Source organism: Chaetodon auriga, chromosome 23 (genome assembly GCF_051107435.1).
Source record: "Chaetodon auriga isolate fChaAug3 chromosome 23, fChaAug3.hap1, whole genome shotgun sequence".
Lineage (NCBI taxonomy): Eukaryota > Metazoa > Chordata > Actinopteri > Chaetodontiformes > Chaetodontidae > Chaetodon > Chaetodon auriga.
In genome coordinates this window covers 6,083,629-6,109,536 of record NC_135096.1, presented here as the reverse complement: position 1 = coordinate 6,109,536, position 25,908 = coordinate 6,083,629, and the positions used below count along the sequence as shown (strand labels likewise).

The window sequence follows — 25,908 nt, the reverse complement described above, 5'->3', positions numbered from 1 at the left end:
TCGAGTGGAAAAGTTGATTAATCAGTGATTAACGGTGAAAAAACTGCGTGCGTTTCGGGAGTTGCATCACATTTGTCAGGCCAGAAATGTTCTCTTCCTCCCCAGGAAATTTAAAAAAAACACAAGTTTCCACACGGGACTCATCAGATGAATCGTTTTATTCACTCTTTTGTTCTAAAACATCCCAGAGAGCCACGGAGGCAGGAAGAGGCCGACTGTCCCCAGCAGACACACGATGATGAACATCCACAGGAAGATCCGGTCGACAACCATGGCGACGTACTTCCAGTCCTCCTTCACCTGTGGGGAAAGAGAAGACGAGAGGAAGAGGAGGCGGTGAATGTCTGCACATCAGCAAAGCAGCTCACACTAAAAATGGTAAGAATCGTCACGCCAGCACGCACTGAGAAGTCTGCATCCTCTGCTCTCAGATGCTCGGCGATGTAGGTCACCCCCTCCAGGGCCGAGACCACCGCGGGGGACAGAACGGAGGCCGGCGGGCTCTGGATCGAACCACGCTCCGCGGGAGGGGTGTCCCAGTCCAAGCAGAGCGCGGCGTGTCTCGGCGGGAGGAGGGCGTAGCCGAGGCATCGGGGGGAAGAGATCAGCTGACCGTGCAGCTCGTGGAGGTCGATGGCGGACTCCTGGGTGATCCAGGTGGAGGTGCTGCGGGAGGGGCCCGGAGTCCGGACGGGGAGGAGGTTATCGGTCAGGTGGCGCCGCCTGGAACAAAGTCATCAGGGTTGATTTGAGATACAGCTTTGTGTTGATTAAACACGGGGGCCTTCCTCCTTCTCTCACCTGACAGGCCTGACGCCGTGGTGTGGACGCTTCATGCACAGCCAGCGTGGCACCGCCGACAGGAAAAGCCTCCGAACCCACCGAGGCATGGTGTGAGTCACCGACGACCGGTGGTGCACGTTCAGCACGAACACGGTGATGACGATGGACAGCGTGACGAAGATCATCGTGAAGAGCAGGTACTCCCCGATCAGGGGGATGACCAGCGACGTGGACGGGATGATCTCCGTGATGAGCAGCAGGAAGACGGTGAGCGACAGCAGCACGGAGATGCACAGCGTGATTTTCTCGCCGCAGTCCGACGGGAGGTAGAAGACCAGGACGGTGAGGCAGGAGATGAGGAGGCAGGGGATGATGAGGTTGATGGTGTAGAACAACGGGAGGCGGCGGATGACGAAGTAGTAGGTGATGTCGGGGTAGATCTCGTGGCAGCAGTCGTACTTCTTGGTGTTGTAGGTGCCCACGGCGTTGACGATCGCCCACTCTCCGCTCTCCCAGTAATCCTGGAAATGAGAGGCAATAAGAGCCAAGAGGTGAAGGAAAGGACGGAGGAGAACAAACACCCGCACGTTCCCACCTTCAGGTCCACCGTGTTCTCGAAGGGCTCCAGGTCGATCTTGGCGCGGTCGTACGTCCAGGAGCCGAACTTCATCTTGCAGCTCTGCTGGTCGAAGGGGAAGAAGGTGACGTCGATGGAGCAGGAGGACTTGTAGATGGCGGGGGGCACCCAGCGGACGCGGCCCGTGTGAAACAGATGGGCCTTGGTCATGTGGGTGACGGCGAACTCTCCGTCTGCGCTGGAAAAAAGGAGATGAGGGGAAGAAGCAGAGCCGTGAGACGCCGACAGGTTGAATCTGGATAAAAAGACCACTTTTCCAGTTGTTTTTTGTTCAGCGAGGCTCCAAAACTTTCCGCCTCATTATGTCTCCAACTCAAAAGGTGACTCAATAAACCTCAAGCTATGCCCAATTTACACAGGCGATATTAAATAATTGATCACTGGCTGTTAACGACACTGTATTCATGATGCAAGCTCATTTAAACAAACGCCGAAGGAGGAGAGAATTTCATCTCCATCCAGACAATTTTCCCGAATTAATACTTCCTCAGCCCCCGAGGGGAGGAAGCCAGACTCAAACTGTATGATGCAAGATCGCTGTGCAGCCGCAATAGAATCAGGGTCATTTATTCAACAGGATAATTTGCATGCATTAGCGATTGATATGCAGAAATGCTGCGGGACCATCAAGCCGTTTGGCTCCATAGAAGTGACCTTCCCTCCTCATGCGCTCCTCAGCGGACGAGCGCGTTGTTGTGCATCGAGTGGGTAATTGATCACTGCGATGAATCTCACGCTCCGCCTGCAGAAAGTATTGTTCGTCCTCGTCCGTGCTTATCAGAGGATGTATCTCACATCTGGAGAATGACACAGCTAATAAAGAGAAACATCTGTGAAAGGAAGCTTCTTGTGTGCTTTTTTACTTGTTGTACAGCACGATGTCGGGCACCCAGATGAGCTCGGAGGGAACTCTGATGGACGTCACATTGTCGAAGTCGGAGGGAGTCCACTGCAGCTTGTAGTCAGTCCATTCCTGCCAGTTTAAAAGATGGTTGTAAGACAGTTTTCAGTGTTCAGACACTCAGTGCAGGTCGGGTTCTTTCCTACCTGTTTCAGCCACACGTTGGTCGTCATCATCTGGTTTTTCTCGTCCTGGTTTAAACGCCGCAAATTGACAGAAACAACAAATGAGTTTGAGATGTGGGTGAAATATTTCAGCTTCTCTGGATCTACATACGTGTGTGTGTGTGTGTGTGTTTGTGTTCCCACCACGTCTATCAGCTGCGCGATGGAGAGGCCGAACTTGACGATCACCACGTCGGTGGTGTTTCTCGCCGGACGCGTCCACTTACTGTAGCCCCCGAACAGTCTCCTGAAGAGCTCGTCCTCGGTGTGAAGACGAGTCCAGTCTTCAGCCAGCGCTGACAGACGAACAACAGACACAAACAAAGCGAACGACAACAGAAGATAAGAAGCCATTCTCGTGTGCTTCGCTGTTTTTTTGGTGCGGAAGGAAGTCAGTGAAGTCTCCTTTCTGAAGCTCTCTTTTCTCGTCTCCTTCCTGCTGCTCGAACCTCTTCACTCTCAGCTGTTTTAAAGGGCTATTCTCCACTTTTCTCCCCGTCGTTCCCTGACTTCTGCTCATCCATCACAGCTGAGAAAGCGACAGAAATACTGTATCCTCCCTCCAGGAGAAAGCAATTACCTGAACTTTATTGTTCATGAAATTCCACAGATTCAGTCTGTGATCTCCGCTTTGATTTAGTGTCACGTTACACAGCAAAAAATCATCCAAGATAATTGAATCGGGCGTAAAAAAGCAACACGCAGCCAAGTTTTCCTGCAGTCATCGCTCAGCAGATTCATGGCTTCATGCTCGAAATGAACCTCTTTAATTCCCAGCGTTCAACCTTTTGTGTCGGATGCGATTTGATTTGTCTTGCGGGTTGAATAAACAGCGCACACGGCTCTTCTCCCCCCCCCCCCCGTCCATCTCCTTCCGTCTGCGTGTCTGAAAACGCACGCAAGCTTTGAACTCTGGCAAGCAATCTGGCATCGCCGGCAAGCAATTTAGGATTAGCCAGTGCGAGAAACAGCGAGCCAAGAGCACAAACTGTGCGTAAAGCCAGTTTTTGTGATTATATTGGCTATTTATAACCAACAGAATGATGTTTCAGGTGAGGTTCTGCCAGCGGAGAAGACACAGATAACATGTTGAAGGATTAAGCTGCGGCTTGTGTCCCAAGATTGAGCATTGAGACTTTCTCCAACACTGACGTCCACACACAAACTCCCTGTTTTACTGTGCTGTATCTTATTTACAGCAGATTACATGGTTGAGAGAGAATGCATGCATGCACTCTATGCCACAGTGCATGGCAATTTAATTAGCAATTAAAACGCACTCACATTAATTATGCTTGTTTTAGGTACCACTGATATTCCCATGTGATCCCACAGGAGACACAATTACTAAATCAAAAAGTGACGATGAAACAAATGGCTAAAAATATAAGAACACCATTCAGGATGAGTAGCATGTTAAAAGTTGTCTGATTTTATAAGTCTTGGGGCAAGAATATTGTGCATTTTTGGAGTAATATTACACCATTATTGCAACAGGAGACTTAAAAACGTACATACGTACCCATGAAAGTCGATAAAATCACTATAAAATGGCAGAATCACCCTAAAAAGTCCTAAAAGAAAACATCAAACATTTCTCTTCAATGACTTTAAAGAAAAATAAGAGTATAAATTGTTTAAGGAGTTGTTTTATTCTCATTATTCTGAGCACACGGTCTCTAAAGGTCCAGGCTAAAGTCCCATCAGCGCTCACAGGAGGATAAAAAATAAAAGCACATCAGTGTCATTTCACATGAAAACACGCCGCTTCACTCACCGGAGCTGATGAGGATCCAGCAGCAGCAAAGCGCCAAAGTCCAGCTTAAATCTCCTCTCCGCTCCATTTCAAGCCGCACGGACAGACCGCAGGTGCGTTCGCGTGAAGCTCAGCTCGTCTTAGAGGCGTTCAGCCTTTGTTTCCTCCATCGCTCGTCTCCATCCAGCTGTGCTGCTCGTCCTCGAGCGGCTGGATGGATCCCAGTCACATCCCCACAGCCAGCATCACGAGCTGATCCAGTGATGCTCCTCCAGGGGCTGGGCTGCTGCTCACCTCAGGATGGATTTATGTCCCTATGGAGGATAAACACAGCGGTACCACAATGTAAAAATACTACATTAGTCCTACATTGAAAGTCTTGATGGCAAATATAACTGCATTTATTTGACAAAGTCACAAGCAGATGAAGATTATTAATACAAAATATAAATTAGATAATAAATTGTGATATGTAGCATAGAAAAACAGTCCATTTTTATGTGGTAAAATTTAGCCCTACCTTCACCAGCTGCACGTTAATGCACAGTCATAAACTATAAATGGACCATTCTACATAATGGGCACTTTTAATGCTAAAACTTGTACTTGAAAAGATTTTGAACTTATGTTTGAACTTACTGGACTTTGTGTAACTTTGACTTGTAGTTTTCACACTCTTGCCACTTTAACTTAATTAAAATATCTAAAAACATCTGCTCGGACCTGCAGTGTGACTAAGCTGACGTCAGTTAAAATGAAGCTAATGCTAATGCTAATGCTAATGCTAATGCTAATGCTAACGCTACCCCAAACGGCTAATTTAGGTCCGCATAACGGCTACAAAACAGAGGGAAACTGCGAACGTGGCTCTGCCCAAAACGAACCAATTCCACCAACCTGCACCTCTAAAAGCTCACCATTTGACATTTTTATGTCTCATTTGTTTATTATCCCGAGCAAAAAATGAAGCATAAAAATGACAAAATCACCGTGCTATCGACTTAGCTTACAGGCGGATTTCTTGGCTGGGAATGGTAGAAAAACCTGGAAGTTGCTCATTGCGATCAAGATGTAAAAGTACCTCAAAATTATGCTTAAGTACAGTACTTGAGTAAATGTACTCATAGTAATACAACACACTGCTACCTAAAGATGTCATTAATAATTCATTTCTGAAGCTGTTACATAATTCAGTCTTTGCCGGCTGTCATGTGCTGACTGATGAAACATCCTATTGATTTACTAATGAGCACTCTCCATAACAATGTGATTTAATTTAGCTTGTGTGACTTTTCAGGCTATTTCATAATAAATAATTAGAATTTATTATTATTTGCCTTGAGAGATTTTATGTGTCGGTTTTGCCATTAAGGTCTGTATGAGAATTACCAGCCATCTTTCCTCCAGTGCTTCCTCATACGATCTGTTCCACTTTCTTTAAATAATATTCTCATCACATCATATATTCATATTTAAATGTCTTGTTTTTTTTCCTGGACAGCGGGCTGCAGCTCTCCATGGTGCTGACATCATCTCCTGCTGCTGACGCTAAAGTCTGATTATTCAGTGTCAGAAAGCACACCTGCGGAGGTTGGAAATTTTTGGAAAAGTACTGCAGATATGAGAGGAAAAAAAATATATAAAGGTCATTCTTAAAGGGAACTGTAATTAAAAATGGCATTTAATAGGTTTTCTGGGATTAAGTCTTTTAAAATCAACTCAACAAAATTACTGAAGATAAATACAAAGCTATATTCAAAGATATATTCATGCATAAAATAAAGGACCAAAAGGGAAGTTCAAAAACACCCAATTTCTCTCTCTCAGCTCTTCTCCCAAGATCACTCCGCCAAGGTCGATAATCTCTCAGCTTCAGTCCGACCTCAGACTCCTTCGCTTGATTTTGTATGAAGTGGGATCTTTGGTTTGAATACATCATTTCAGTCAGACATGCAAAGTGGTCAAATCAGCAGATTAAAGCGCTGACTTTGATTTTGTCTGCTATGCTCAGTGCGTGGAAATGACGCCAGTCAAGGAGAAGTGGAGGAACTTCAATCAAACGCTCATAATTCTTATTTACCTCCTCATGATTCTGAATTTGCATCTTATAATTGTGCTTTATAATCGCCTAATTGCCTCAGTTTGACAGAAAGTCAGAGTTTGACTTTGCTATTATTTCATCTTAATCAAACCATTTTGACTCAGCATGTGAAAATTTTAACTGATTATCCCACTTTTTTTTAATCATCTGAACATTTTCTGCAAATTCTGTTTGTCGACAGAGGAAATCAATGGTCAAAACATCTATTTGATCAATCATTTCAATTCAATTCTCAGTTTACAGGTGCTTCCTTGGTTCTTTTTAAGTAGATAGTGTTGACGCTCCTGGTGTAACGTGCTCATCTCGGTGACAATGTTCGTATTTGCGGCGTTGATGTTTGGTAGTGCACTACACCACTTCCGCCACCAGGTGGTGCTTTTGAGTATGTCTCGAAAGCTTGAGGCAGAAGTAGAAGAAGAATTCTTGCTCGGTGGAGGAAGACGGGAAGGGTCCCACTCTGCTGGTTTTTTGGTGAACGATCGATGACACAAGTGAAACATTTTTGTGAAAATGTTTGTTCAGAATCAGGGATTTCCTGCTGGAGACATACTTTATTATTATTTGTTCGCCCAGAAGAAAGCCTGAGGAATGTAATTTGTCCCACCTAAAAAATACAGAGGACACAATTCCACCCTCCTAAATAATAGCTACTGTCCTTTTTTGAAACATACAAACAACATTTGTATTTTCTGAATTTTTACAAACCAAACAATCAGTTGATTAATGGAAGAAACAATCAGCAGATTAATGAATGATGAAAATAATCAGTAGTTGCAGCCCTATATAAAATAGTCACAACAGTAAAATCCTACATTTACATTAAGTTCAAGTACATTTTTCTGATTATACGCACGCAGTTTTACTTAAGTAAATGATCTGAACACTTCCTCCACCACTGCAAGTGTGCGTTGTAAGAGATTGTGTAGTATCACTGGAAGGCGCGTCCGCACTGTTGTCGCTCGGTCTCGCTGCAAAGGAAGCCCTCTCTATGCGGAGACGATCTTCGTTGTGAGCGGCGCCTCTCTGTGTCAACACCAGATGAGCAACAACAAGCAGCAGTTAGCTGCCAAACAAGTCAATGGATGACTAGTTTGCTTCCCTGTCTCAGTGAGCACCTCAAGGAGTGTTGTGTCAAGCCAGCTGGTAAGAAAGAAGAGTTTTTTTATCCACGAAAATAAGGAAGGGTCACCTGTGCGTAGGGCTAGCGGGTTAGATAGTTAGCAGGACTGCTTAGCTAATGTTAGCTAGCAAGATTAACGTTAACACGTTAGCTACCAGCCAGAAACAGATGGAAACACCTGCCTGAGGTGGCAGGTAATGAATGCTCGTGTTTGGGAGAAAATCGGGGGTGTTAGGCCGCCTACCAAAGACAGAAGCAAAGATTTAAAACTCATGGAAGGGAAACCATAACTGGTTTCATTTCACTTTTCATCTTGTCTTCCTTGTTGCAGGGATTTCTTTATTGGTTTTCCCCTGAAATTCAGGTTGACAGTCAGGCTCACATACTTCTGGTCATTTGTTTGGCAGCTCTCAGCGAATGACGCGTGTGTTGTTTGGCTTGCAGGACTGTATTCAGGAATGACAGCAGCAGCAGCAGCCCTGAGTCTGACATGCTGATGGAGAAATAAACCCCACAGATGGAAACCCAGAGGAAGAGGTAGGTCCATCCACAAAAAGTCCTCCAAAAGAGGATTATTCTGCTCAACCGCTGCTCTTTGCCCGCAGCCCTGACGTGATCACCATATGACATCGCCCACGGATGGAGTTGTGCTCACTTCTGCTTTCACCCACAAAACATCTGTTGTTCACATGTAATGCTGCGCAGGAGGTGGGATGAAACAGCGGTTCAGGCTAAACGCTGGAGGTCTCTCCGCTTCTGCTCTACTCTAAAGAGAAGCCACACACTTCTCTTTTTTTTAAATCCAGTCATTTTACAGTTGTTCTTCTTGTCTGAAGAGCGTGTTGGCAGCCGTCCAGGATACATATCTGCCTTTTAAATGTAGAATCAGATTACAAAACATGTCACAAAGTCAATATTTGGGGAGGATCCTTTGTTAAAGCACAAGTCTGGTGCTTGACAACACAGCCTTATGTGAACTGATGCGGCTGAAGTGTTGCGATATGTTTCTAACTGATCCATCTCTCAGCTCTGGGGACGACGGCGGTGGAGAGCGAGGCCTGCTCCACACCTGGAAGGGCTACTCTTGCAGCGTCACCCCAGAAAGGCTGCTCCTCCCCCGGCCTGTCCTTCAGGTCGCCCTGGGCAGCCGGCATGGTGTCCTGCTGGTGGAAGGTAACGCTTCTTTAAACTTTTATCAGCGATGAGTGACTAGATGAGAAAACCTGCCGTGTTCCTCTTGGTTATTGGGCTGTTGCTGCTCCTGATTTAGGTGGGCAGGTGTACAGTTTTGGGGAGTTGGCGTGGAAGCAGAGTCAAGTGCCCGAGCCGGAGAAACCCACCCTGGAGAGCGCGCTCAGCGGCCAGCGGGTGGTCGCCGTTGCAGCCGGAAGCTTCCACAGCGGGGCGGTGACAGAGGACGGTGGCATCCACATGTGGGGGGACAACGGCGCTGGCCAGTGCGGCTTGTCAGGCCTCAGCACAGTCCCCAACCCGACTCCGGTTGCTGTGGTGGACTCCGACACCAGCCCGCCTCAGACGGTCCCCGTGCTGGAGCTGGCCTGCGGGGAGCAGCACACCCTGGCGCTGTCGGCCCAGCGGGAAGTGTGGGCGTGGGGCAGCGGGTGCCAGCTGGGCCTCAACACCACCGTCTTTCCTGTCTGGAAACCACAGAGGGTTGAGCATTTGGCAGGCAGGTATGTGTTACAGGTGGCCTGCGGCGCTTCGCACAGCCTGGCTCTGGTGCGCTGCCTGGGCCCTCAGGACGTGCACCGGGCCCCTGTGGACAAATGCAGACAGTGTAACCAGCTGCTGTACACCATGACAGACAAAGAGGACCACGTCATCATCTCCGACGGTCACTACTGCCCCCTTGGTGTTGAGCTCACTGAGGATGGGGCCTTGCTGGAGGCCCCTGCCCCCACACAAGGGCTCAAAACATCCCCGTCCGAGCCAGTCCTCCCCTCCCAGACCTCCACCTCAGAGTCTCTGGCACCTGCTAAATGTGCAGACCCCTCCTCCGACCCCACTCACCATCAGGACTTGGTGAAAGAGGAGTCAGCCTTGGCTAACGGAGCGCTGCCGGCCTCAGACTCGGACCTCTCAGCCCAGTCCAAAGGCAGTGTTGCTTTGGGGGTGAAGAGTTCACCCTATCCAGATGAGCAGGCTGTCAAAGACTACCTAAAGAAACTGTCCGACAGCACGCAGGCTGAGCAGACGGCGAAGACGATGGCTGGAGGGCTGCACACTCTGCTGGTGAGTCATGTGCTGCTGATCTGTCCTTAACAGTCAAAAACAACCTGCTTCCTTTCAGTCATTCATGTGTCGTGTCACTGTGGCTTTGTGCTGTTTAATGTCCTTCCTGTGGCCTGTTTTCATACAGAATTAGTCTGGGAACCAACAGGGATCACCTCAACATGTGACCTCAGAGGCAAACAATCATGATACTTATCCCTCCTCTCTGCCAGTGGGACTTGCAGAACTGGAATCTGCCTCCGTTAATATTTCTTTTTATTACAACGTCAAAAAGTTTTCACTCCAAACAGACTCTACTTTTATTCATGCAGCACTCTGATCTTATACTACCCAGACTCCTCTGCTGCTGTCACCTGTGTGTTTATGCGTATCTCTGTTTGCTCTTCCTCCAGCCCTCAGCAGGAGGCCTCACCTCCTCCACCCCCGGCTCCACGCTCAACAGCCTGGTGGCCTCCTGTGCTTCGGCAGTGGGCGAACGGGTCGCATCCACCTATGAGGCCTTATCCCTCAAAAAGATGATGAACTTCTACCTCCCCTCGGGAGCGGCGAGGGCCGGCGGGCCGGCGGGGCTCACGGGCATCGTGGGCGACAACACAGCAGAGCGCGTCCGCCAGGAGGACTCCACGCAGGCCAAGAAGAGCTCCAGCACGGGGGACATCCGCGAGGAGGAGGCTGAAAGCCTGCGGCGCCGCCTCTCGCTCCCAGGACTCCTCTCACAGGGTAGATACGCTGCTCACCTCTTATCCTCCTCCTATGCCCTGCTGCGTAAGTACGCCTCGCGCATGTGCTGGTTGGTGTCAGTCTGCGTGTTTGGCTTCCTCATCCAGCTCGTGAGCACGGCAAAGGCTTGTCCTTGTGAGCCTCCGTCACCTGCAGCTCAGTGTCACCTGCATGGAGATGGACAACGGGAAGTGGCAAATGTTGTTTTGTCCAACCAACAGCCGAAAAGTCGAAGATGTTTAGTTTACAAGACGGAGAAAAGCAGGCATTTTGATGAGAATATTACATTAAACGATTATTTGATTATTAAGACAGCCGGCGATTCATTTCTCAACATTCCTCTGGACTCAAGTAGAGTTTCAAATAAAGATGCATTCCTCCTTTTCTCTTGCAGGACAATCAGGAGTATTTGACAGTAAAGAAGCATTGCGTTGAATAGTTGGCATTCAAGATTTTAAATCTTGTGGGATCTTTGTTCAAACTCCAGCTACATTAATTAACTATAAAGGAAAATAGCCCTTGAATCCACTTAAGCATGCGACTCCCAGGACAATAACTTGTCCCAAGACGGCTTTTAGAAAATAAGTCATAGCTCTCCAGAAGGAGCAATTTTGCCAAAGAATAGCTGTGATAAATGCCTCTCTGGAAAAAGCTAATTGTGATCCAGGACTCCAGCTTAGCGCATGTGAGTGCCACTCATCTGAGCCAGGCCAGGCATCTGAATGGTCGCCTTTGTGTGATTTAAAAACGCTGAGGAATGCAGGTTGATGTTTAGCCTCCGGCCTCGCAGGGTTTTCCACTGATCAGGCGGACGCTGGAAGGATTTAGCAGATTTAATCAAGCAGAATGGAGGTTTTTTTGGGTGTGATTAAGAGAGAGTGAAGGGAGCGTTATCGGATGGCTTCTGTGCAAACCCAAAGAGGAGTAAGCATGTAGAGAAAACAGATGGACTTTGGCGCATCTGTCATCGTTATCCGTCTTTCCAAAATGAACAAAATGACGTTCACAAAGTGCTCTCTGGGAAAAACAAGTTGATCTCTCTGTTTGGCCTCCTGAGTCTCGCTTCCTGCCTCGGTGTTTGTTCTGTCTGCTGCTTGCAGGCTTCTCCTCATTGTTTGTCTGCTGTGTGCCAAGCATGTGTTTGACGTGACCTGGCTGATGTGAGCTGATGAACGTCACCGCCGCCTCCGTGCAGCCATGTTTTTGTTTCGATAACACGCATTGATTTTCTCCTGCCGAACTTTGAACCTGAGATTCTTTCAGGTCGAGGTGCTCCTTTTAAAAACATGCACATTTTCAGTGATTTGAGCGTCGCGGTTAAATATCCGGCACTGGGGGGGAAAAAGGAAGAGATATTAAGGGATGCTGGTCTTGGTTTTGTCTGTGCACCCAACAGTGTCCCCACGGCTGCTGAGGAAAGCCGGCCGTCCGAGGCCACGTGCAGTCGCCCTCACCCCGCTGGGAGGGCCGGTCCCCGAGGCCCAGGAGGTGTTTCCCACCCTGCAGACGGAGGTGTGGAGCTGGGGCCAGTGCGAGCACGGACAGCTGGGACATGGAGACAGTCTTTCCAGGTAGGAGGACGTCTCCTCGCAGTGAGATTTCGGACTGGTATGAAATCTGCCACCTCACCAGTAGATGGCACTAAACGCTCCACACTGATCCTTCAACTCATGCACATGTTGTCGCTGTTGCATTTGATTGCAGGCTGCAGCCGCTGTGCATCAAGAGTCTGAACAATAAGGAGGTGGTGCGAGTGGCAGCCGGCGCTCATCACTCCCTCGCTCTGACCGCTCAGTCTCAGGTCAGTCAGCGACTTCAATCACAGCGCCGCTGTTTTACCGTTACCTTTCAGAAGCTGAATGTTTTTCCCCCTGACGCTCCAAAAAGAGTCATTTTTCTTTTTGTATTTGGACAAAAATAGATTTTCATCATCACAGCTAACAGCTGAACAAAAGACTTTTAAACTAAAGTCCAGCGTTTTATTTGGAATCTGTCCTCCGGCTCAGCTTGGACTGCTCTGATGAAGCCTCTCAAAGCTTTGTTTGTGTCAAAAAGCTTCAGGCCTTCAGTCTCAGAAAGCCCGGTGACATCTGGTGGTTTGTAAAGTGAATCGCAGCCCTTTGAGACCGGGGCCTTAAAACAGACGACAAATGAAGTTGCAAGAGAATCCCTGAGTTTTCCATTAACTGTTGTGTGTGTGCGCGTGCACGTCCTTCCAGGTGTTTTCATGGGGATGTAACAGCTGTGGTCAGCTTGGACACATGGAGTCACCCAGTACTGTCCCGCGCCTCGCAAAGGTGAGGAAACCCCACTCACACGAACATAAAACGCACAGAAATTCGTGGATGGTCATGAACTCGTGTTCCTCCCTGCTTCAGCTGTCAGAGGGGATCCGGGTTTGGGACATAAGCGCCGGAGAGAGACACTCCCTCCTGCTCGCAGACGGAGACTGTATCCAGCCCATCATTTATTACAGCGGACAGCAGGTGAAGGAGGCGGAAGGGAGCCACAGCAAGGAGGCGGAAGGAGGAGAGGAAGAGGAGCAGCGGGTGGGGGGAGGCTACACCCAGCAACCTGTGCTGCTGCCCTTCTGCATGAATGTAAGGACAGAGGCTCTGAGGCTAACACCCACAGCAGGGAAGAAATCTAAAATGAAAGGAAATGTGTGTGCGTGCGTGTGTGTGTTCCAGCTGCGTTACGTGAGCAACGTGTTTGCGGGCGGCCAGCGGTGCGTGGCGCTCTCGGACAGGAACGTGATGGGCTTCATCGCCAGCCTCCACGAGCTGGCGTCGGCCGAGAGGAAGTTCTACTGCAAGCTGTGCAACATCAAGGTGCAGATAATACGCCCCCTGCTGGAGCTGGGTAAGAGTGACACATCAGGACAAAAAAAAGGCCAGCACAAATGTTTCAATAGCCGCCGTTTTTTGACATTTCCTTCTGTTTGCGTGCCGTCCTTCTCCAGAGTCTCTGAGCTCGGCCCTCGGCCAGGTGCCCCTCGGGCTCCTGCAGACTCTGGCGGGACGATTCAGCATCTTGTGTCACCTCACCGGGCAGCACGCCGCCAGCCTCACCGCCAACCTGCGGCGCGGCCGCGACGTCAAGAGCCTGCTCATCCTGGACCACACCGGCATCTTCCTCGACTGTTACCACGAGTACGTGCTCGATAAGAATGAGCTGCGAATTTGAACGTTTGTGGGCTTTAAACGGGAGATTTAACTTTGCGCGCTTGTCTCTTCGTCTTTTCTCAGGTACTGCAGCGACGTGGGCAACTTCCAGGTGATGGGAGGTTTCCAGAGCCTGACCAAACCCTCACTGTGAGCGCTCATCAACACACACACACACACACTAGGGCTGGGCGATAAAACGATAACGATATGTCTCGTGATAGACACGTAATCAATATCAATAAAAAATGCGTTCGATAAAATTCGATAATTTTTTTTCTTCGTCGGAAGAAACCACAAGTTGCGAAGCAAGGTTGGTTGTATGAACAAAGGCACTCGCTCTCTGGTAACCTAGCAACGTAGGGAGTAATCACTGATAACTGCGAGTGACACGCTAACAGCCAATTATGTAACAGCATCATGTTCGGTTGCGCCATCGAGTTGTCTCGTGTTTGATTCTTCGCGAGGAGTGCGATGAGAAAGAGCGCTGCAGCGAGCGAAGAAATTGTCGATAAAACAGGGAAAGTCAGCTCGTCGGTATGGCAGTTTTTTGGATTTTGTAAGTCGGACCGTAGTCAGACCAATGTGGTCTGTAAAGTATGCAAGACCGTCGTCCCCACCAAGACCGGTTAATACCACAAACTTGTTTAACCACCTTAGCTGCGCTCACCCTTCGGAGCGCAGCCGTATTCGCCAACGCTACCGCAGCACCACCGCACAAGCAGCAGACCACCATGCAGAGGTGCTCTGCTTCAGCGCCTTATGACAAATCATCTAAAAGGCACAAAGACATAACGGAGGCAGTGACATATCATATAGATAAAGACATGCTCCCGCTGAGCACTGTGGGGAAGCCAGCTTATAAAAATCTCTTACACTTGCTTGCCCTCAATGTATAATATAATGTATAATATAATTGTTGAGTGTTCATTGTGATTTTAGACTTTTATTGACATTTATTATTTGAGTGTTTTCCATGGTCGTGTTGACATTTCCTTTCCTTTCTGCCTTGATAGCTGAGGGGATTATAATCAGAGGAAGGTTACATTTAAAATAAAAATGTTTCAATTTAATGTATTTATCTCCTGGTCCTTATTTAATATAAAAAATATCAATAATTATCGGTATCGACCGATATAAAACACTTATATCGTGATACAGTTTTCAGCCATATCACCCAGCCCTAACACACACACACAAATCATGGTGGTGTGACTCAAGCTCACACAGTGACAATCGTTTTTTTTCTTTGAAGGGATTTCTTTGGGAAGAGTCCCGAGCTGCTCCAGAAGCTGTCGGAGTGCAGCGAGGAGAACCCCGCCATGGCCGACCTCCTGGTGGCTCTCTTCTACCTCCCAACTCGCCACCTGCACGAGTACGGCCGGCTGCTGCTCAAACTGGCCACGTGCTTTGAAGTGGTGGGTGAAACAAGCCTACAGTCGCGCGTGATGTTTTACGCTATGATACCGAATTTAAGTTCTTTTCAGGAAGGCTGTATACTTCATGGTAAATACTTATTTGTGTGTCGTCAGTCCTCCACTGACTACCAGAGGCTGCAGGACAGCTGCTCCAGGTTTGAAGCTTTGGCCCTCCAGCTCAAGAGGAAGAAGAAGGACGCCGACTACACCTTCCATTTCTGGAAGAGCTTCCCCGGCAAAATGACGGTAAACCCGCTCACCCAACCGTTCCTCTTCATTGCCGCGGAGCGTATCCTTCATACTGAGGTATCACATGGTGTCGCCTACAGCTGAATGGTGTCATTGTGTATCGTCAGGACTCGCTGAGGAAGCCTCACCGCCGGCTGATCTGCGAGAGCAGCAACAAAGCTCTGACCCTGCAGAACGCCGGCAGGTTCTCCGTCAACTGGTTCATCCTTTTCAACGACGCTTTGGTTCACGCGCAGGTCAGGCCCACGCACACGCTCGCACACTTTTTTTTTATCACCTCTTTCACTCTTATGAAGCCGTCCGTATTTCAGACTCTGTGATTTGGTGTGTTTCAAGCGTTTGTATGTGCTTGCCTCCGTGCTGTCAGGGCGTGGCGCCTTGTAAAAATCTTGTAAGTATGCAGCCAGAAGCTAATGTCAGCGCAGCGACCCGTGCTCTCCCCCCCCCCCCCCCCCCCCGTCCCACTTCCTTTTCTTCTGTATGTGTGTGTTAAGGGCTTAGGGCTCTGTGTCATAGGATTCAGCCCTGTTGGAGGTGATTCGCACTAAACATCACGACAAACGCACACTCCTGGAAAGCAGGTCATAGCTGGGCTCCAATCAGGCACCAAAGTAAAAATTGAGGATGTGCTAATGATGCACAAATGCTAATACAAATATCTTAGAGACATAGTTTTGTCCCTGGAGCTAACAAATCAAGGTACTTGCTCTGAAACACTTTGGGTGCACTACCCGTTGAACATATCCGATGATACCCGGCCCTTTCCCCGCCATCACCCTCTGCCTGCTGAGGAAGACTGCATGGAAGGATGAACCAACTACAACCAAGGCTCAATGGGTCTTAATGCGTTTTTAAAGTCCTCTTCTTATACGTTACATCCCGTTACTGAAGCCTTGGTTTTTTTTTACTGTTGGTTCACATATAATAAAAATACTCATTCTGTCCTTTCAAATCCACCAACAGTTTCTGGTTCGCTTTTCCGTCGCAGTTTCCTTCCCCTCTCTCCCTGCCTGTCTCCCTTTTCTCAGTTTTTCTCGGTCTGTTAATCCCGCGGTTGCACATTTCAGTCCCGCTGCTCCCTGAACTTCTGTCGACGTCCAAAGAAACAGAGTCATTCGTTCTTTCATTTCTTTCTTGACTTCTTTTGTACTTCCTTCACTCTGCGCTGTTTACATCCTTTTTTTAATGTTTATCCTTACTTCCCTTTATCTTTACTTCCTTTAATTCCTCCCTTACTTTGTGTCTCCTCCTTGCCTCCTTACTTAAGTCCGTACATCCTTTCTTGTTCTTTATTTCCTCCTTACATCCTTTCTTTCTTTACTTCCTTTTTGTGTGAATGAGAAGCAGCGTCTGGCATACCTTAAATCTTTACATACTTCCTTCTTAGTTTTGGTTTACTTCCTTTTACTTATTTGCTTCCTTTGTTTCTCTTTTACCTCCTCCTTTTGTTCTTTCCCCAGACTGCCTTCTTCACTTCCTTTTCTCTTCCAGTTCTCTCTTCTAGTCGACACCATTGTTTTGTACATTTCAATCCTGCTCCTTCCTGACAGCTTCCTTCTCTATGTCTTTTTTTCTTCCTTCTTCACTTTTCATCCTTACTTCCTCTATATTCTTTACTTCTTTCTTCTTGTTTAGTTTCTTCCTTTTACTTCCTTTCTTTCTCTACATCCTTCTTTACTTCCTCCATCCATATAAACAAGGCTGAAATGTAAACCTGTAAACAGTAGCAGGGAGGGAAGTACGCTGCTGGTCGACGAGGCTCAAGTATATCATTTGTCTTCTCCATGTGTGAGTCAGGAGATTACCATTAGTCTTCCTCTCTCGCTCTTCCTTTTTACTTCCTTCTACTGCCGGTCGCCTGCTTGTAGAATTGTTGCAATGTTATTTTCCCAAGCATTTTTTTTGTTAGTGATGAGAAACCTGCTTGTAGCGAATGCTGTAACTCACTTCCTGTTCATATATCGCGTTCATAAGATTAATGATGTTTGCTGTTTCTTTCCCTTCCCAAACACTCACCTTCCCCTTCCTTTCTTCTCTCCTCATTTTTCCCTGAATTCCCATTTCACCCTCCCTCTTTCCTTTCCATACCGCCATGCTTGTTGCTCTCATGTCCTCCAGTTCTCCACCCATCACGTGTTCCCTTTGGCTACGCTTTGGGTGGAACCGATCCCAGAGGAGAACACCGGCCTGTAAGTCTGCTCGAACACAGCGTCGTCTTTGTACATGACTGATACTGAAATATAACTTCCAAAAATGTTAAAATGCATTGATGTATTGGAATAGTTGCTACTTCATCTTCATCTTAATGATTACACTCGTTGGCTCACTTTATTAGGTACACCTGTACAGTCTGAGTGAATCCAATGCAGCTGCTCTGCCATAAAGGCGACTTTTATGATGCTTATAATGCTCATTTTCCAGTTATCAGAAATTTTAATTCCAAAAATGTGTTCTAATATGAATATTCATATCTCTGTCTCATCCCTTCCTCACTTTCCTTACTTCCTTTCTTCTATCTTCTTCATTTCCTTTCCTCCCATCCTTATTCCTTTTAACTTCCTGCTTTACTTTTCTTCCATTTTTCCTTCTTTGCTTCCTTCATTTCTTTCTTTACCTTCTTCTACTGTGTTTTTCAATGTGTGTGTGTGCAGATATGGGTTAAAGGTCATCACGCCAGAGGAGACGTTCACTCTTCTGGCCTCCTCTCCGATGGAGAAGGTAGGTCTCAAAACTGCTCGTCCATTTTGTTGCACCTCAAATGAACTGAACGGCTGGCTTTTCCTTAAAAGCGCTGCATGTGTTGTTTGCTAGGCCAAGTGGCTTCGCTCCATCAACCAGGCGGTGGACCAGGCCCTGAATGGGGTGGGGCAGGACCCGGGTACAGTTAGCTCGGGGTCCGGGCAAAAGCTGGAGCCTCCCATCTCCAGGACGGCCTCCTACACTTTTTATAAGGACGGACGGCTGAAAGAGGCGACGTACGAAGGACGCTGGCTCGCCGGGAAGCCCAACGGCAGGTAGGACACACACTCCCTGCATTCTGATTGGATATTTAAGTACTGATTTGTAAGAATGATTGATTATGTTTTCCAGGGGAGTTTTAAAATGGCCTGATGGGAGAAAATACACAGGGTCGTTCAAGAATGGACTGGAAGATGGGTGAGTGCTGGATGCCGACGTCTCGTCACGTGTTCTCCGAAGAGGCAGGTGGTTGTGAGCTGCTGTGTGTGTGCGTCGTTCTCATGCGTTCATGTGTTTGTGCAGCTTCGGTGACTTTGTCGCTCCCAATAAGACGCTTAACAAGAACGATCACTATCAAGGTCAGTGGAAGGATGGCAAGATGCACGGCCTCGGGACATACAGGTGAGTGTGGATGAAAAAATGTCGGACGTGATAGTCCATATTGTGGGACGGGACGATGATGAGGGCAAAGCTGCAGCTGATTGGTTGTGTGCATGAAGAGAATAAACGTCCTCTGTCTGTCTGCAGCTACGCCAGCGGCGAAGTTTACGATGGATCCTTCCAGGACAGCATGCGACACGGCCACGGCATGCTGCGCAGCGGCAAGCTCAACACCTCCTCCCCCAGTGTCTTCATTGGCCAGTGGCTGCAGGACAAGAAGACCGGCTACGGCGTCTTCGACGATATCACAAAGTACGCTCGCGGTCTCTGTCGGGCAAGTTGCGGTTGCACCTTGGGACGTTTTTATAGCTGTTTCTGGAGTCTAACTTCAGCGTGGTGACGTTTTTCTCCCATGCCAGAGTTTCTGATCGATTCCTTTTGTCTGTTTTTTGTTTTCTTGTTTGTCTGTTTTCTATCCAGAGGCGAGAAGTACATGGGCATGTGGCAGGACCACCAGCGGCAGGGCACCGGGGTCGTGGTCACTCAGTTTGGTCTGTACTACGAAGGAGCCTTTAAAGATAACAAGATGATGGTGAGCACGCCTCGCTTTGACTTTAGTCATGTTTTGTGTGTATTTTAAACAAATCTGAGAAGAATCAGAAGGAAATGAGGTGTTTCCTGTCTTTTTTCAGGGCACTGGGATCCTCCTGTCAGAGGATGACACCACGTACGAGGGGGAATTCTCCGACGACTGGACCCTCAGCGGAAAGGTGAATAACAAGAAGAAACTCGGGTGTCGTCTTTGACTCTGAGCTCAACTCTAACTTTAACTTCCGACTTCTGAATGACCTGATTGGCTCTCTCACAGGGCGTTCTCACCATGCCAAACGGTGACTACCTGGAGGGCTCCTTCAGTGGCGAATGGGGCTCCGGCCTCAAAGTGGCGGGGTCCTACTTCAAACCACACATGTTCGACACGGACAAAGAGAAGACCCGCGCTGCTGTGTAAGCTCAGAGTGTCCCTAACATCCACAAATCAAACACAGCTTCGGCCTTTTACGAAGCTTAGTTTACACACCGCGCGTATGCTTTGTGTGTGATGTGGCAGGAAGCTGGGGCGTCTGTGTGTGTGCGCGGAGGATAAGTGGCAAGCGGTGTTTGAGGAGTGTTGGAACCAGCTGGGCTGCGAGGCGCCGGGTCGAGGAGAGCACTGGAAGGCCTGGGAGAACATCGCTGTGGCCCTGACCACCAGCCGACGACACATCCAGGACAGGTGCGAGAATTAGCTAGTTACGGCCACCTTTAAAGGGTGATTTTCAGTGTTTCAGCTGGTGAATCTGTGAGAATTTCTAACGTCTTTGTTGTGTCAGTCCGGAGATGTTGTCTCGGAGTCACAGCAGAACCCTGGAGAGTCTGGAGGTCATCCCACAGCACGAAGGGCAGATCACCATGGAGAGATATCACACCATCCGCCTCTACCTCATCAAGGTAAACCTGCAATCCTGAGGACGTTTGTGTCTTCTTATACACATTCTGCACGTCTTTTCATGTAAATCAAATGGGAAGCCATCAGAACATGTCCCCATAATTTTCTCTGCTTCCTCCAGGCATGTGACACCCCCCTCCACCCGCTGGGCCGGCTGGTGGAAACCCTGGTGGCGGTCTACAGGATGACCTACGTGGGCGTTGGAGCGAATCGTCGGCTGCTGCCTCAGGCTGTCAACGAGATCAAGTCTTACCTCAGTTGCATCTTCCAGATTGTCAGGTAGTTTGGTGATCACCTGCCCGTAGCTTCATTTCATGAGTTCTTTCTGCTCTTCATCAGTTTGTGTGTGCACTTGAATGCTCTGCAGGTTCCTCTTCCCAGACCTGCCAGAAGAGGGCGGTCTAATTCCAGAGCCCACCACCAACCTCCAGGACAAGAAGGAGCCAGGCGCCAGCGATGCCCCGCTGGAGTCACCAAAACCTGGGTAAAGATCGGGCAGTGTCCCCCTGAAGCTTTGGTGCTCCTCAGGGGTCGGTCAGGTGACATTCGCCTCTCGTTTTGTGTCTCCTCAGCCGTGTGGTGAGCAGTCTGGCTCTGCTGCTTCCTGTCCTCCTGCCTCGTCTCTACCCGCCGCTCTTCACCCTCTACGCTCTGGACAAGGAGCGAGAGGATGACGTCTACTGGGAGTGTGTTCTCCGCCTCAACAAGCAGCCCGACCTGGCCCTGCTGGCCTTCCTGGGCGTTCAGCAGTAAGTCACACACAGAGTTTGGCTTTATTTCATGTTTCTCAATCAAACAATGACTCTGTTTCTTCCCCCCCCCCCTCCCTCAGAAAGTTCTGGCCTGTTTCCATTCCCGTCTCCATGCCTGCACTCGGGGAGAAGCAGCAGGTGTGCTGTAGTTGTTTGCTTTGTGACACATTTGATCGTCTCTAATGGAAGCGATTCATTATATAGTCGTTGTTTGTTCTGGCCTGTGTGTCTCCTCCAGGTCCTCTCCAGCACCAAGGATGCCTGCTTCGCCTCTGCAGTGGAAACATTACAGCAGATCAGGTACAGCATCACATGAACGACACTGCGTTTGATTGCTAAAACAAACAAGACCAAAAATGCCAAAAAAAAACAAAAAAAAACCCCTTTGTTTGCGAGGTTCATGGTTCCTTTCATTCAGGAAATGCAGCTGCAGCTCCTTCCGTGCCGCACACTCTGAAAGAAGCGCTCGAGTGATAAACTCTAATCCTAAATCAAGTTTCCTTGTTGGTTTGCAGCACGACGTTCACCCCGTCAGACAAGCTGCAGGTGATCCAGCTCACCTTTGAGGAGATCACTCAGGAGGTTCAGTCGCTGCTCAAGCAGGACTTCCTGTGGTCGATGGACGACCTTTTCCCCGTCTTCCTCTACGTGGTGCTGCGTGCACGGTCAGCCATAATCCAAACACATTTACGCATGATGTTTTTTAGACAGAATGAATAATTAATCGAAAGTTGTGGGGGGGGGGGGGTTTCAGAAATGTTCAGTGTGGGAAATCCCAAAATCAAATGACACTCATCAAATGGATTTCTGCTTTTCTGTTTGTTTCCTCCAGAATCAGGAACTTGGGGTCAGAGGTCAGCCTGATCGAAGACCTGATGGACCCCTACGTTCAACATGGAGAGCACGGCATCATGTTCACCACACTCAAGGTAACACTTAAATAAAGGTTAAACCAAAACTGCCAAAATCCCAAATAAGTAAATGATTCAGTAAATAGATTAATATGCCGTTTGATGCACTAGAAATAATATTAAAACCAAATGCAGGCAGTAGTTGATTATATAAAATGTCACATAAATTGATATTTTCATTTTAAATGTCTGTTTTTATCTGTGTATCGTTTCTGTATATTTCCAAACTTATTTTGTTTCTGGAGGGTCAAAACTTCAATTTTCACGACTTGAAAAGTTTGGAAATTGTCCGGCAATGCAGGAGAAAAAAGATGTTGAAGGACAAGCGTGAAGAAAATCATGACGTGGGATCTTTGTTGTGTTTTATCTGTGTGGCTTCTCCACCTCCAGGCTTGTTACTACCAGATCCAGCATGAGAAGATCACTTAAGACGAGCGCGCCGTTGCTGTTCCTCGGTGATCCGTGCGCTGCCGCCCCACCTACCACCACAGCCAATCGCAGGGCCCGGGATCAACGGGGCTTCGGGGTGATGCGCGCAGCAACCAATTGAAAGCAGAGGATCATATGAACAGGTTGCCGGCAGCTCCATCTGCTGCTGTTGTGGAGGCGGGACCACCTCCCCCTCTCTGACACTCACACACACACACACACACACACATAGAGATCGTGAAGGTGCACATGTGAATATTGTTGGTGTTACACTGCCAGAGATGAGCCACTTGACACCGTCCAGTGTTACAGCAGTGAGACTGACTGACTGAAGCTTCATACGAGCGTTTTTTACTCAGTGCCAATGAGAGCGATTCGTTCTCTCTTTTCTCGGACCTGTTTTTCTTCCCTTCAGAAGGATCCAGACTGTGTCGGTGTGCACGATTGTTTCTCGTTGTTCACCCGATGCTGACGTGAAGAAAACTGACACGACGAAGAAATCTGGCTTAATGAAACTGACAGACTTTTTATTTCGCGTTGATCATCCGAGACGGCAGTATTACAGCTGGTTTCTTTAACCCAAAAAAACACACTTTGTCATGTGACACATAGGTGAGATTTAAGCTACATGAGGCGTGTTTCCAAGCAGAGTTTTTCTGGTTTCATGAGAGAAAAGACTTTCCCATGTCCCAGCTCACATCGCTTCCCTGAGCTTTTCTGTGGGAACCATAGAGGCTAGTTTACAGCTAGCTTTCATCCCATAATAATCCAAAACACACCATGTGCAGCATGCTTTAGGTTAATGTAAACTGACCTGGCTACAACTCTAAATGATGCTAATACTCTCCACTTACACCAGCTGGCAGGTGAACACGGTTAAACTTAGTTAGCGGCTAAATTAGCCGACTCTAACACCGTCTTTGGCAGCCAAACAGCTACTCCGGCTTTCCTTTTTAAGACGCCGTGCTGCTGGTTGGAGAGTGACGGTTTTCTGTGGGACAGCTCATCACCAGGACTTCTTTCTGAAGCTGAACAGCTTTTTTTCAGGATGCACGCTTGGACTCTGACAGCAACGTTAGTTTGCCAGCTTTAACGGAGACTGTGACGAAGGTAGATCGTAGAACATTAATGCAAAACCAGGCTGAGAGAATTGCCTCTTTTTAAAGCTTTGCAGGACAAAAAAAGCGAGGGGGTGGTGAAAAGAAAATGTTTCCTGGACAATCTGAGAGGCTCGTGCGTGTTTCTGAGCCAAGTTTTCAGCGTAATGAACACTGACAGGTCTGCAGAGTCTGATCGGTATCCAAACACTACTGTTCAGTTCAAACGTATGCATCTCCAAAGTGAACATTCAATATTTCAAGTCCTTTATATGTTGCAAAAAAAAAATCTTCTTTTCAAGCTGAATGAACCATTTAAAAAATGCAAATTTTGGATATGCATGTTTTTTTTTGTTTGTTTTTTGTTTTTTTTTTATAGGACAGAAAGTTTCCTGCCTAATGTGCTCCTGTTGTGGTTTGTAGTGTTGTGACCTGCAGTCATCAGTATGACCCCACTGACATCCAAAGAAAAGAAAGCTTGTGTTGTCTTGCTGTGGATAACAGCATTCATTGCAGAGAGGGAGAGAAACTGGCCGCCAGATCTTAAAATCGGCTCGTCTGTAAAATTAGTCAACATTTTGGGTGATGCTTCATTTTCAGGTTTTCCTGCTGCAGGTGGTGTTTCAGCAGGGCCGCCCACTGAATGCAAACGCTGTTTTTATAGAAAAGCTGATTCTGTGCGCCATCTGTTAATGCTAACTGTTCTTTTTTTTTTTTCAAAACCGTTCACAGCACAAACTGTCAGACATTGTTGCTTATTTGAGATTTGCGTCACACAAGCCAGTCTATTAAAGGGCTTAAGAGGGGATTCAGAGGATGACCGAGCCTTTTCTTTTAAATATCATGGCTTTTGTTTCCTCAGATGGTTAAAACAGTGGAACAGCCAGTGGATCAGAGGCCTGATTTTTGAAGGGAGTAATTTTTGGGGAAGCTGTTGTCTTTCCCTGCAGGATTTTGAAAACCCAGCAACAGAAAATTAGATCCTGAATTTAAAGCTGTTGTTAAGCTGCACGTAAGGTTGGAGGTTGGAGGTTGGAGGTTGGAGGTTGGATGCATGCAGTGACGAGGCTTTTGCAAATGAATTAAAACAATTAGGATCAAACTCGATTTAATAACGCTCTTCCACGCCTGGTCAGGAGCTCTTGTTACTGCTGAGACCGTATGTGCCTGACACTCAGACAAGCGAAGCAATATTGTCTTCAAAATTGACCAATTAATTCCCAAAAGACCTCCCTTTAGGCAAGGAGAAAACAAATGATTTTGTCCACCAGAGATGGTTCTTTAAATGAGCACGCTGTGAAGTTGTGATTTGTGGATTTTCTGTTTCAGTGTTTTCACTCTCCTGACCTGCACACCAAACTACAGAGGCAGGATGTGACATTTTGTTGTAATGGTTGAACATGAAGTGCTGTTGTGAATCCAGCTGAATGATTCTAAATGGAAACTGAAGATAATGTTCATAAGCTCATGTTGGCGTTCATGGTTTAAACCCCGCGAGGACTGTTAAGTTTCTCTTCCTCAACAGCTGTTTACTATGAAAATGCCGCACACAGGTCATACGGTTGCCCTTTGTGTAAAATCAATGGTTTTGTCAATGGACTTTGGTGTGGATGAGTTTTGTGTTTCAGCTGGCTGACTCTCACCTGTGTCTTTTACATGATGTCAAATGTATTGTATCTTTAAATAATAACAGAGGGCAATAAACTCATTTGATGGACGTTGCTAACGAATCTGTTTCTACAGTTTCATGTGGTTGGGAAAATTCGTTTCATTCATTATTTTTCTGTTGTGTGTTATTATAAACTGACTGTCTTTGGGTTTTGGATTTTTGGTTGGCCAAAAAAAGAAAAGAAATTTCCTCCAGGTGGGAATTTATAGAAGTCCAGTGCAGGTGAGTGGATCTTCACTTCACATGTTTGAACAAAGCTCTTCACATGTCAGTGTGTTCATGCACAGAATGTCATTTCTGCAGGTCTCTGAATCAAAACAATGCAGCAGTGTGGCATCATGGGAGTTGTTGTCTTCATTGTGAGCAACCACCACTGCTGATGAAAACCCATCTGACATGAGGCGGAAACCTTCAGGGAAGAGGTAACATCTTCAAGTTTTATTCAAAACACACTTTTACAATTGTTTAATATCATCAACATGTTGGAAAAATACTTAAATATACTTCAAGTGAAGTTAAAGTATACTTCAATGAAGCTTGCTAATAGTATATTACAAAGAACTTGAAAATAAATGTGCTTTTCATAAGTGTTTTCTCAACTCGATGAAATACATCACACAGGTGTTTTTTATTTTAATGTCAAATATGCCCTTAAAACGGACAAATCCTCAAGTCGGTGTTGCACTTTTTTAAGACTTGTGCGTAGAGATAAGAGAGAATTAAGCAACAAATACATGTTTTTATCAAGTGCAAAGGGATAATCTCAGTGTTTTGGGTACAATCAGGCTTCTTAGGATGGAGGGAGGGGAGATTTTGTTGAATTTCCTTGGGAATTAGATCACCAATTGGGGGATTACCGCCATTCCTGGCAGATTTTTGGCCTTGAGTAAGGACACTAAAACTATGTTTAACTCAGTGCCGCATACGCTCTCCATTGAAGCCAACTTAGAAAGCAGTTC

At 47.3% G+C, this 25,908-nt stretch overlaps 2 protein-coding genes across 5 annotated transcripts; one reads left to right on the top strand and one right to left on the bottom strand.

Annotated features, from left to right (window-relative positions):
• Positions 1-86: 86 nt before the first annotated feature.
• On the bottom strand, positions 87-4,453 carry LOC143316027 (neuronal acetylcholine receptor subunit alpha-2-like). Its single transcript, XM_076723716.1, has 8 exons — positions 4,263-4,453; positions 2,630-2,781; positions 2,468-2,512; positions 2,284-2,393; positions 1,379-1,598; positions 802-1,304; positions 405-723; positions 87-300 (listed from the first exon to the last, which is right to left on the bottom strand). The coding sequence occupies exons 1-8, from the start codon at positions 4,327-4,329 to the stop codon at positions 175-177; spliced, it is 1,542 nt and encodes a 513-aa protein (XP_076579831.1). The 5' UTR covers positions 4,330-4,453; the 3' UTR covers positions 87-174.
• Positions 4,454-7,357: 2,904 nt separating this feature from the next.
• Positions 7,358-24,997, top strand: als2b (alsin Rho guanine nucleotide exchange factor ALS2 b). Of its 4 annotated transcripts, none has more exons than XM_076723539.1 (35): positions 7,358-7,485; positions 7,907-7,999; positions 8,490-8,635; positions 8,733-9,715; positions 10,108-10,435; positions 11,832-12,006; positions 12,140-12,236; positions 12,655-12,732; positions 12,814-13,035; positions 13,126-13,297; positions 13,398-13,587; positions 13,684-13,749; positions 14,855-15,017; positions 15,132-15,263; positions 15,374-15,502; positions 15,634-15,657; positions 17,385-17,455; positions 17,918-17,984; positions 18,078-18,280; positions 18,357-18,422; positions 18,528-18,626; positions 18,753-18,917; positions 19,086-19,197; positions 19,298-19,375; positions 19,474-19,610; positions 19,714-19,878; positions 19,976-20,093; positions 20,213-20,370; positions 20,459-20,575; positions 20,664-20,840; positions 20,924-20,981; positions 21,082-21,143; positions 21,359-21,508; positions 21,676-21,772; positions 22,145-24,997. In XM_076723539.1, the coding sequence occupies exons 2-35, from the start codon at positions 7,980-7,982 to the stop codon at positions 22,181-22,183; spliced, it is 5,064 nt and encodes a 1,687-aa protein (XP_076579654.1). In that variant the 5' UTR covers positions 7,358-7,485; positions 7,907-7,979; the 3' UTR covers positions 22,184-24,997. The 4 variants fall into 4 exon arrangements, with proteins under 4 accessions (XP_076579654.1, XP_076579652.1, XP_076579655.1 ...); XM_076723537.1 differs by having other exon boundaries at positions 10,108-10,480; XM_076723540.1 differs by lacking the exon at positions 15,634-15,657.
• Positions 24,998-25,908: the final 911 nt, after the last annotated feature.

Excerpts from the sequence above, each read along its gene's own strand:
- LOC143316027 (XM_076723716.1), bottom strand. The coding sequence starts at position 4,329 with ATGGAGCGGAGAGGAGATTTAAGCTGGACTTTGGCGCTTTGCTGCTGC. Across the intron at positions 2,394-2,467 it reads CCAACGTGTGGCTGAAACAG|GAATGGACTGACTACAAGCT; the intron begins GTAGGAAAGAAC and ends TTAAACTGGCAG. Across the intron at positions 724-801 it reads CACGGCGTCAGGCCTGTCAG|GCGGCGCCACCTGACCGATA; the intron begins GTGAGAGAAGGA and ends ACTTTGTTCCAG.
- als2b (XM_076723537.1), top strand. The coding sequence starts at position 7,980 with ATGGAAACCCAGAGGAAGAG. Across the intron at positions 19,198-19,297 it reads TTAAAGATAACAAGATGATG|GGCACTGGGATCCTCCTGTC; the intron begins GTGAGCACGCCT and ends GTCTTTTTTCAG. Across the intron at positions 20,841-20,923 it reads GCCTTCCTGGGCGTTCAGCA|AAAGTTCTGGCCTGTTTCCA; the intron begins GTAAGTCACACA and ends CCCCTCCCTCAG.